Source organism: Ciconia boyciana, chromosome 6, assembly GCF_034638445.1.
Source record: "Ciconia boyciana chromosome 6, ASM3463844v1, whole genome shotgun sequence".
NCBI lineage: Eukaryota > Metazoa > Chordata > Aves > Ciconiiformes > Ciconiidae > Ciconia > Ciconia boyciana.
This window is the reverse complement of record NC_132939.1, coordinates 32,685,904-32,697,934: the sequence shown is the minus strand read 5'-3', so window position 1 is coordinate 32,697,934 and position 12,031 is coordinate 32,685,904. Positions and strand designations below refer to the sequence as shown.

The 12,031-nt window shown below is 40.9% G+C and overlaps 1 protein-coding gene across 1 annotated transcript; it reads right to left on the bottom strand.

Annotated features, from left to right (window-relative positions):
• Window positions 1-346: 346 nt before the first annotated feature.
• On the bottom strand, window positions 347-11,700 carry MED6 (mediator complex subunit 6). Its single transcript, XM_072865575.1, has 8 exons — window positions 11,545-11,700; window positions 7,427-7,586; window positions 6,253-6,344; window positions 3,588-3,670; window positions 2,817-2,925; window positions 2,235-2,350; window positions 1,427-1,454; window positions 347-851 (listed from the first exon to the last, which is right to left on the bottom strand). The coding sequence occupies exons 1-8, from the start codon at window positions 11,564-11,566 to the stop codon at window positions 721-723; spliced, it is 741 nt and encodes a 246-aa protein (XP_072721676.1). The 5' UTR covers window positions 11,567-11,700; the 3' UTR covers window positions 347-720.
• Window positions 11,701-12,031: the final 331 nt, after the last annotated feature.

The window sequence follows — 12,031 nt, the reverse complement described above, 5'->3', positions numbered from 1 at the left end:
AGACATTTCAGCCTGTTTTATGTCATCATAAATCTCTCTCACAGAACACTAGCTTTTATAATGAAAGACCAGCTTAGCCATTAAGTAAAATGGGTGCCTAAGAACATTTAGAGACTGAGAGCAGTTTGACATCTAATTACATGGATTTCAGCCTCCAGTTATCAAATCTTTTATCTGTATCCCAAGCATACTAAAGGCACAGCAATTTACAGCACGCAGCCTAAATCTTTAGCTGAACTTTTCTTCCTCAAAATAGCACACAATATATTCAGATATCCAAGGAAAAAAATGTTGCCAGCACATATGGCATATTTGCTACTAACAAAGTAAGCATTTAAAGAAGGCATTCCAGCAGCCAGGAATTTTATTTGCCAAGAATTCAGAGGTTGGGTTTTTTTAATATATATATAAAAGTTTTTCTTTTTACATAGGAAACCAAGACACAAGGGATGCAAGAGTTTGTAAAGATTTCAGGAGGCTGCAAAATATGTCCATGTAAAAACCATTCTCAGAAGATGAAGACTGAAAACACCTTCTTTGAGGCAGCTCACATCCTGACATTAACATTTGTGCAACAGGTTTCTACAGAAAAAGCTGTTACATGGACTTCAGTCCCTGAATCATCAGTCTCAGTTGAAGAGCTTAGATATAAAGAAAGGGGAGCAGGCATCTCGTGTTTTCCAGGTACTGACTAATCCAGATGTGTAACAACTTCTCCCTTCACTGGAGTCTCATCCGTTTTTCAGGTGGTCCTTTAGTGCCAGCACTCTGCTGAGCATTCTTTACAGTCTCTTTTTCCTCTGGCTTGACAGCTTCAGGGGCTGGTTCTGGTTCCTTCTTGATTTGATCCACTTAAGAAGTAACAGCAAAAGAAAGTTAAACCTCCAATTTTTATTCCTAACATACTATTCAGAGTACTTAGAAAATATTGTTGACGTCAAAGGGGCAAAATTAATTTCAAAGGTATAAGAATAACCAAGGACTAAATTCATACCTATATGGGTAAAAAAGTGGAACACATGGAAAAAATACAGTTCATGATTTTCCTGTTTTGAGGTTGCTTACAAACAACTCAAAGCCTTCACATGCTTTCTTGAGCTTATAGCACCATGCAAAATCACTAAGATGCTGGACTGACCAAACTGTTCCCTCATTCACCCTTTTACCCTCCTCCTGCTTTCAAAGGCCATTTCCTGCACTTGGACCTTCAGGCAATACAGTTTTACAGACAGAAGGGGCAGGAGTAGAATACACATTTTTTCAACCTCATTCTGGCTGTCAGAGCTCTTACCTAACACTTTGCACAATTAGGCAATGCCAGAATTCCTAAGCACCTCAGTAGCAGCAGCAAGGAGCTTATATGGTAACTGGAAGACACTGCTATATAGGGCCTATTTTTTAAGTCTTGTGAGAATATTGGTTTTACCTGGGATAGGCTTTTCTCCAGGCTTTTGCTGTGGGGGAAGAAGAAAAAAAAAATAAAACAACACATCAGTGGAACCAAAGTCATAATTCTTAACCCTTCCTACTATTCACTTAGGAACATAAACCAAGCAATGTGCCCTTATACATAAGAGTTGAGGGTAGAAGGGATCACTAAATACACTTTAAACAAAATCCAATTCACATTTTATAACATCCAGATTTTCCTCTGACAACTGAAAAGCACTAAAGCAAAAAAATACAGGCAGTTAGCCAGTCTTTCCCACATCTGAGGAGTAAACAGTTTTGTGAGATGCTCTAAACATCACTTCCTTTGCTCCCAAGCAGAAGACCTGGTGGAACAAATGGCTACTAGAGAAAATCAGAGGTAATCACAACAACTTCACAGAATGCCAAGACTTTCCACACTAATTAATAAGCCTCCAGAACAATAGAGTAACTAAAACAAAACAGCTGTGGTGGCTTGATTGAGCTCACAAAGCAGGAAACTGGAAGCAGCAGCAAAATCTGAGAGCTGACAAGAACAGACCCTCTGCAATTAGATAAGGAATTTGTGTAATAAAATTTGCCCTCATAGTTTTGCCAAGGTCTTAACGACTCGTGCAATTACAAAGGGGAATCCTACATTCCAATCAGAGCCTTCCATTTCAAATTTATTATCTAATCCATGTTACCATGTTTGTGTGCAGAAAGCACACAAAATTCCCATTCAGTTTCAGCTGTTCAAGTACTTATGACTGCATTAAGTTCCAAGTAAGTTACAGTAATACAATGGCTTATAAGTGTCATACCTGAACAAATCTGGGTGGAAACTTTTGTCTTAGGTCTAAAAGCAAAGCATCTACCCGTTGCCTTTGGAAAATAGAACTTGGTTCTTCTTTCTTCTTGGCTTTTGGTTTAGCTTTCTCTGCAAGTCACAGAAATGTAAGAGAAAGCTGCATTAAAACTTCTGTTCTCTCAGCAGCTCTTTGTTGTATGACCAGTTGGTATTTGCCTCTCCTCTCAACTTCACCTATATTTTCCCTTTGACATCAGGGTTGGGTTTTTTTTGTGGAAGATAGACTAAGGACAATTCTTACCTCCTGACAAATTGGTTTGGCTTCTGAAAATGTACTTTGGTCTCCAGTGGGTTGAAGAGTTGCCCACTTTGTTGACACATGGCTCACCATTTTCATTTCCCACCCATGCCTCAATGTTCATCCCCACCAGCACAGAACAGCAAGATTCCTTCCACCTGATAGGGAGCACTAACTTACCCTTCAGAGAGAAAGGCACTTAACCTCATCTCTACACCATCACTGTGCATTGCCTCAAGCTTTTCCCTACACTACCTTCCCTCTCCCAAAGCATGCAAGAGCAACTAGGAATCATACCTCGTTCTTCTTGATCTTTGAAATGCCACCAGTAGCCCTTGGACGGGTGATAGCGACAGTAGGACATAGCTTCTTCAAAAGCAGACTGAATTCCATGCACTGCAGTGAGCTTTCAGAAGAAGAACATATGGCAGTGTTCAGAATTTAAGGAGAAAATACAGTATAAATTTTTTAAATCCCTGATTTCAAAATTAATATTCATTTTTGTTCTGGGAAGGGAACTTGGGACATCTAGTTTTGGACCAAGAATGTAACCTCTTTAACAGGCTCTTACAAGACCTTTTCTGAAGTGCTTTTCTAAACTGACAGAGAAAAACTTGCAAAAGTAGTAGTTTACTAGAACAGAAGAAATCAAAACAAACCCAAGTATCCAATTTAAAAAGAATTACCACATTAACTTAAAAACATAAGTGTCATTTAAAGAGAAATATTACATTAACATTCCAAAGCAAGCTTCACTGAATATGTATTTAATCACTATTTCGTATGTATTTGTCATTTCATTTTTCTTTTGATTATTCGAACCTCATGTTGTTCCACCAATTATGTAGCTTTAGTTATTCTGATCCTTCATCCTTAAACAATGTATCCTACTTTTTGGACCATACTGCACTCTCCCAGGATCTTTCATTTCCATGTGGGATGCACAGCTTATTAACCAGTGGGGTTTGTTTTATGTTACTGTATACTACACAAGATCTTTCCTCAAAACAGTGAAGGAGGGATTGAAGCAGATACAAATTGTACATATCAAATGCACAGAACACTTACAACTCTGGAGTTAATGACAGACCCTAAGTCAGGCGCCTGATAAATCACTCCAGCAATAATATAGTAGTCAGCCAGTGGAATAACTGTGAGGAGGAAAAAAAAAAAGCAGGATCAGTTTAAAGCTCTGGCTGAAGACTGTGTATTTGTTGCTGAAGTTCAGTAGTAACAGCAGAAATTGCAATATTCATCTCATCACCAAATTTTCTCTTTTTAACTTTTTCCTTCAAGGTGCTTTCTTTACATCCTAGCCACAGACTGATAAAGGGAAAAAAAACAAGGTCTGCTTTACAGATAGAAAAGCATCAGCTTTAAGTCCTGTCCTACTGCAAACAAATAATTGACCTTACAAGAGTTGGGGTTTTCCAAGCTACACAAGAGAAGTCAAGTGAACTGCACTAGAAATAGTTCCACTTGCCTTTGCTACCAGTAGAAACCCACAACAACATAAGATCTCATTCTTCTGGCCTCAGCTTTCTTCAACTTGTACAGTCCTTAGCTAGATTTCCCAGACCCAATGGCAGCTAAGCACACACAGAGTATGCCTTTTGAAATTAATAACATTCTGCCAAAAAAAGACGACCTTCCAAAGGCATTTGCTAAATCAGATTTGGAACCTCTACTGACCCATCAAAAATTCTTGTTCATTAGAGCTGCAGTGCAGAGGAACATCACAATTGCCTCCATAATACTCTGCCAAACATTCTTCAGTTGAGAAGCTATAGTGATGCTATCAGCTTCACATTCCTAAGGATCTTACCTGTGCAGATATTTGTTCCAGTTCCTCCATCTGTATTAACACATTCTGTCTCAACCTTTTTACTGACAGGACCCAATTCATCCAGTACTTGCATTTATGAAGCTTGCACACCTGCCTAAATTAACAGACCAAGACAGCTGGGTGCATATTACAGCCAGTACCCACTTCTCCTCGAAAGAAAGAGGGTTCTTATGATTTCCTTACAAGTGGAGCAAGACACAGAACAGCAGCTTTACTGTCTCACAGCTCTGTACCAGAGCAGCCTACTTTCCTAGAAGGTAACTCTCCCTAATCATTGGATCTAAATATTTTTCCAAAACCACTTCAAATAGGCAAAAACTTGGCTTAAAGAATTTAAAAATATACTTTTTTAAAAAAACACATGGAAGTCATAAGACAAGCCTGCACCAGTTCTACCTGAGTACTCAACACTTGCTGTGAAATCATTAAATTTTAGTTTTCCATCCGTATTCTCACGTCTCAAATACACTAATATTTGTACCATGACAAAATGAAACACATGGGTAACATCTGAGCTAGGGAACTATGTGACTCAAGCAAGGTATCTAGCACAAACTGTACAGTCACAATGGGAAAAATGTTACCAAGCAAGTCCCAGTTAAGTTCCACCAAACATACATTTGCATTACAGCAAAAGTCTGAACACACATATTGTGGAAGCCCCAACTCTACTCTTGATTTTAAAAGTGTCAAAACAGGAAATTAAGGGCTGCATGGTATTTCCATACTCACCTTTTGAAAGCTAGATTCAAAACCTTTATTAAAGAAACAACTTGAAAATCTATTAAAAGGAGGAATCATATGTTCTTTTTCAGTATGAAGCTGCAATATAAAGAGGCCATTACCTGATACAAGCAAGCTAGACAAGGCAAAGTCCTACACAAGACCAAAATGCATATGCAGAGCCTAAGTCACTTAAAAAAAAAAGTTAAGAAATAACCAGCATTAGCCCTGCCTTTTTATTCTGTAAAGCTTACTCTGAAATAACCAGATTTTACATATACATGCAGTAAACACAGAAGACAGTCCAATAACTACTGAAATGTAGTTACTTTTTTAATCACACATGCACAAGCAAATTTAAAGTTAAAAAGGAATAATTAAGCCAGTTGCATGCAAATGGAAAAAAAAAGCTAAGGTATTTCATTTAAAACTTGGAAAGGTCATCAGTGACACTGTAAGAAGGAGTGGTGCTGTTGTAACAAGATTCCTTCAAGATTCCAAAATACTCAGTTCTCAGAGGAATAACGAAAACAACAAGCATTTGCAGTATCTCATGGTCATTTTTCACATGGGTCGTCGTCTTCTACTGACAAGATCCTACTCAGCAGTATAACCAATCCACAGTTCAAGGTAGAAATAGTGCAAAATAAGGGAGTGACACGACACAAACAGAAGCATGAATGATCCCTCTCCATAACTAATTGAAATCATGGTTTGGCTAAATAAATAAATAACTAGATCACATACTAGCCACTTCAGATTATTAGCTCAAATTAAACTAAGCTCATCAGCCCCAAGCAAGGATATCGTTAGCCTTATATTCAAATAATTAAAATGAAAATTCTTGCATAGCCTAACAGATAAATACGACATTGCATGAATGCTGCTATCAATCTCCCAAGGCAAAATATACCACAGGGCAGCACTTTCTCATTGCACTCTTCACATTTCACCACAAGATGGCAATCCCTGCTATTAGCACACTAGAGGTCACTCTGCTAGACTAAATATCTCCACCCCACCACAAAGCCTCATACCCTTTTATTTAGATTTAAGATAAAGACAGAAAAGGGGAACCAGAAGTGCTTAAACACAAATTAGGAACAGATAAAAGCAACTAACTGATAGGCCTTCTCAACAGTGACAAGAACTGAGTGACCTTACCTTGTGTTGGAGATTGCCTTTGCTGCTTCCGGATAATGAAGAGAATGGGCTCTTGAGCATGAAGAAGGATGTACTCCACTCCAACCATCTGGCTGAAAAAGAAGGAACCAGAATAAATATCTTCCTCAAAGTAAAATCTGTAGGTTGTGAAGAGCTACCAAATGGCCCAGCAGTAAAGGGCTGAAGTTCTGATGCTTTGGAAGCTCTTCTATATAACATGCAGTAAATAAAGGCATAGGATTTCCCAAGCTACCTATCAAAACCTAGCTGCATGTACAAAGAGAGTTACAACAACCTGACACAACGTAAGTAGAACATGTTAGCAAACAAATAAATAGCAAGAAAGCTAACACAATCTATCATCACAGAGATGTCATTTAAACACAGAAACGAAGGACCAGTGCATGATGCGACCATCTGTGTGTCTGATGTGAAAACCGCTCCACAACCACATCTGAGCACAAGTGACTTTACCAATGAACTTTTAGCTCAGCTTGCACACTCCCTATCATACTGTGGAGTCTTTAAATAGTTCTCAAATACCTCACTTGTGCTCAGTGTAGCAGATGGGAAACTGCAAAGAAAGTTAACTTGCGCATGCTGCAATCTCATTACACAACCATCTGTGATCAGTTTATTTACAACACTCACTACTTTTATTATCCATACTAAAAAGCCAGCTCTTTGGAGGAATTATGTACTAATTACAGCACACAGCCAGGGGGATATGGAAACACAAACTATTTACAACTAAGTATCTGTATATGTATATACATATAGTATATGTCATAAGTATATGACTAAACTAAGTATCCCCTAACATAAACCCTATTCACCATAGAAAAACATTTAACTACATTACCATTACTCGGGTTCTGTTGAGCTAGGAAGATGAGAGAAGACAGCTTTTCTAATTCAGAGAAATATCTAAAAGGTGATTTACTGGAATCTCAGGATATACATAGAATCCGTCATGCTTAACACCTCCTTGAAATGGTATAAGAGGAAGTAGAAGACATCCAAATACAAAAAAAGCTGGGCTCCCTGGCAAGTGGTGGGACTAAAAAGCACAGAACAGAAGGAGGTTTCCAGCATGCTTCCATTCAACCATCAAAGCCTCTGGATGGAGGGACAAAGGACACTGCACAGGAAGCAGTTCCAAATCACAACTTACTTCAAATGGTCCAAGGTCATCCGCTGCATTTTGACAACTTCATTGTTACATGTTCGGTCATAGAACGGATTACTTCGCTCCGAGAAATAGTCCAACACGCTCCCATTGTTTAATATTGGAATCCAGGAGCTGTCAACCCAGGAAATTCCCAAGAGATTATCTGAGAAGAGAAATCAACACTGAGTACCAAAGTAGCCAGAAACACTACAAATATCTCCAAGAGTAAATTGCCACCAGTTAACGATTATAGCAGGGTAAGGAGGTGGAACACAGCCTCACGCAAACCAGTTCTAATTAAAAATGCATTTCACACAGTTCAAATAATAATTTTCATCCTTTAACCTTCTGCAGTTCTGTTGTAGGTACACAACAGAAATACAGTCTTTTTTTATTATTGCACTTTTCTTTCCTTGCCCACTAGCTGCTGGTATACCTTTATGTCTCAAGAATGTGAGCAGGGTCTCTGTGCACATGTGTGTGTGCTGTGTTGGTGGGAGTTAATTAGCTCTGATACTGTATATAATATCATCATACTACATCTACTCAGTAGTATTACATACAGTTTATTTTATGAACCACAGCATTAGCTGAGTAGAAAGACAATCCAAAGCATGGTTCCTTTTGAAAGCTAGGTCTTTGGTAAGTAAGTTGAATTTATGAAACTAAGTTAGGATCAGTTACGGGGCTGGGGGACGGGGGGGTGGCGGGGGGCAGGGTAAGTTACACACCCCACACTAAATCTGAGCCTGGTCATGTTTAAAGCATTTTATTTCTTACAAAAATAGTTTCCAAGCTGTAAACTATGATACTGAAAATAGGTAAAACTGCAGAGATCTACTAGTTAACCAAGAGTCATCTTTTGCTAAAGCCATTGAGTAAACTACTGAGTGAAACAAAATAGTGGCACTGTTAACATTTCTAAGATATTCTGTTATTAAAATACACATCTGTATGATATCATAGCAGCTGATACTGTTCTGTTTCAAAGATTATTATTTTTTATGTGGGTGAAATCTGTAATAAACAAAAAAATCCAAAATGGCAGACACAAAGATGCTATCTTTGGGCAGATGTTTCCCAGTAGTCTTGAACAACAGATTCTATTCCTGATTCTACAACTAATCTGCCAAAATGCCTGCAGCAAATTCCTTATTCCATAACTCAAGTGGATGTTACAGAAATCTAACTACAGAGTATTAACGATTACACAAAATAGCAAGCTTTTTAAATGAAATATATAACCTGCAAATCATTATATGCCAGATAAGTTCCTACAGATTTGGGGGACATTTGAATTCAAATCCCTGGATTTATTATCACACTGCAGCAAAACGATGTTCCTCAAGCAGACCAAAGAAACCAGTGTCAACAATTAGTTCCACAGTCAACAAATCTGCTAACGTTGAAGATCCATGAGGCACCTTGAAAAGCACCCTGAAATTCATCCATTTTAAACTGCAGCAGCAGCAAATAGAATTCCCAAGACACGAGAAAGCAGGAAGCAAAGGCATGCATTGTTTAGAATTAAAAACGTAAGTGACAAGAAGTCATTGAAGAGTGAATGAAGAACTGAAATTCCCTTCTCACAGGAACCATTCCCTCATGTTCACGCATTATATACATACCCAGAACTCCCACTTATCATTCCACTGTGAATATTTTACTTCTGCAACAACTCTCCATGTTCAAGGATGACTGGATCAGTTCCAAAAATGTCAGCTCATATACTATTAGCAACTTATCTGAGGAACAGTTAATAAAGTAACACTAGCTGTGCAGCAAACCAGGAAAAATGCAGCATAAATAGTCATGCATAAATCATTTTGCCTCGTTAATCTCAGAATTGCCAGCCTCTTTCATAGAACATAGGAAAAAAACAAAAGTCTAGAGGCATTCATGTTATTTCACATACACTAGTCTCTCTCCTCACTATAAAAAAATAAATCTCAGAAACACTGCACTAAGATCCATTATTAGGCACTTAAGTTGTGGTAGCACTGATTATCTTAAATGCCCTTCAAAACCAAAAGACAACCTTTCCTTTCCAACAAACCCAAAACCTTAAGTGCTTGCATTCTTGCCATAATAAATTCTCATATGACATTTCAAATACAAACTTTTCTTGTTTGTACAATTAACAATAACTACCTTTCTCATGAAGCTTGCCTGACATTCCTCTTGTATATACATATAGCTATAATGCTGTATATAGACTGACAAACATATCGTAAAACAGAATATAAAGTCGGGCTCTAAGACTCAATTATCCATAGCTGCTTAGTGCCAATATTTATAACTGTGTTCATAACTAGCAAGATTGTTCTCTTAAACTATTCTTGGAAAAAAAGGGGGGAACAACAAAACCAACCATGAACCTGACATGCCTGTTATTCCCACTAAGAAGGGAGTACTTCTGTTTATTTTGGGTATGAGAAAGAAAGGATGGTGTTCCTGCTTCCCTGTTCCTTTCAAAAACAGGAAACCTTGTTCAAAGCATTTTTTGTGGAATTTGCATCACAGATGCAAAAGTAAAGTGCTTGTGACAATACTGCCAATCTGCCAAGAATGTCAGGACAATTTGGGAGACAAGCCAGCAAACCATGGCAAAAAATAAGAGGAGAGCAATTCACACAATGTGCTGTACCTGGCCTTGCTGGCCAGATAGCCCAACACTAGGCTTTGACAAACTGTGGGGAACAGTAAAATAGTTTGATAGCTTAAAAATAGAAGTATCCTTCAAACTCCACTTAATATATTGAACCATATTAGATACAAGACTGTGAGAGAACTTAAATGATCTGGATTAAGACAGAAGGTTCTCACACCAGCTAATAACTTAATACAGCACTCCTGCCATTAACTGTTCACCTAACTCCTTGCTGAAAGGAGTTTGTCTGAAACAAGGCTGTCAGAAAAGCAAACAGGACTGCAGACATCATTAAGTAAGAATTTGGGGGGAAAAAAAAAAAAAGAAAAAAGAAAATTTCTGTGTCATTATCAAAATTAACCCCTCACAAGCTTTCCCTAAATAACTGCTCTTGGTCATTCCCTGAGACTCCACCACACAGGCTTTTGGTGTGATTCCATTCAGACACTCTTATGGAGAAAAATAGTTTTTTTTCTCATGCCCTCTCAACCCCCTCTTCCTCCCTCAAAGTTCAAACTCTTCACAGTAACTTAACCTGTATTTTGTTTACAATGTAAACCTCCTTTAATACTTCATTCAAATATCATCCCTTCTTCTTCAAAACATTCTCTCTCTGAATTCTCACCCAAACCCTTCTTGTTCTCAGTTACTTCAGCTTTTTTCCTGGCTTTTCTAACACCTGGCCTGCCTCATCACGTCCACCCGAACCGCTGTTCAGTTACCAGCCTAACTCACTGCTTTGGTCTCGTGCAAGCCCCACACGTGCCAGTGTTTCCCACTGTCCTCCACACTTCAGAGCTAAAACTCTCTTTTTCAGCTGTTCCCTTATGTTATGGTCTCACCCCAGGACCTCCTTTTTCCACCTGAAGAGGCAGAAGTGTACCAGAAGGGAGGCTGTTTTTCCCAGGTAGCCCTAAACATGCCCTCCTAGCCTGCCTATGTCCAAGAAAACTGCTTTTTGGTCAGGCTTTCCTCCCAGCTCCTTCTCACGACATAGATGCATTAGCAACGCTACTAAACTCTCTTGTGCAGAATTTTCAAAGACAGACAAACAAACTTAGGAGCTCCATTGCCCCTACAGAGCACTAATAAAGGAAGCAGCTCCATTTCACCCTCGCACCTTTGGCCGCACCTCACCGTTCAGTAACTTGGACGCTCCTTGGAGCGAGTACTATCAGCGCAGCAACCTCCAGCCAGCCAGGACGGTGGCCATTACACCAACCTCCTCCTTCAGCCGCAGCTGCCCCGGGCAGCCCTTCCTTCCCCATGGAAGGAGCTCACCCCTTCGCGCTCCCCGCGGCGCCCAGACGCTCCGCGCCCGCCGGCGGAGCTCAGCTCAGGGCGGCGGGCAGGGCCCACAGCTCGACACGCAGGCGGCCCCCCCCCACGGCCCGGAGCGGCGGGAAGCGCGCCCCGCCCGCCAGGGCCGCTAGCGCGGAGCCCCGAGCGCCCACACACGCCCCGGCCTCACCTCGGATATCCACAGCCGCCATGGCCGCGCCGCGCACTTCCGCCCGGCGCCCTGACAGCGGGGAGGCGGCGAGGACAGGAAGCGGGGTAGAGCGGCGCCGGCAACAGAGACGGGCGCCGAGAGCGGCGCCACGCCCGGCGGGGCGGCAGGAGGGGCGGGGCGGGGCGGGGCCTCCGGCAGAGGGGCGGGGCCTCCGGCAGAGGGGCGGGGCCAGCCGGGGTGAAGGCGGGTCCTCGGCCAGCCCTGCCCTGCGGTGGGACGGCACGGCACGGCACGGCACGGCACGGGATGGCATGGCATGGCATGGCATGGCACGGCATGGGATGGCATGGCATGGCATGGCATGGCATGGCATGGCATGGCATGGCATGGAATGGCATAGGATGGGATGGCATGGCATGGGATGGCATGGCATGGCATGGGATGGCATGGCATGGCATAGGATGGGATGGCATGGCATGGCATGGGATGGAATGGCATAGGATGG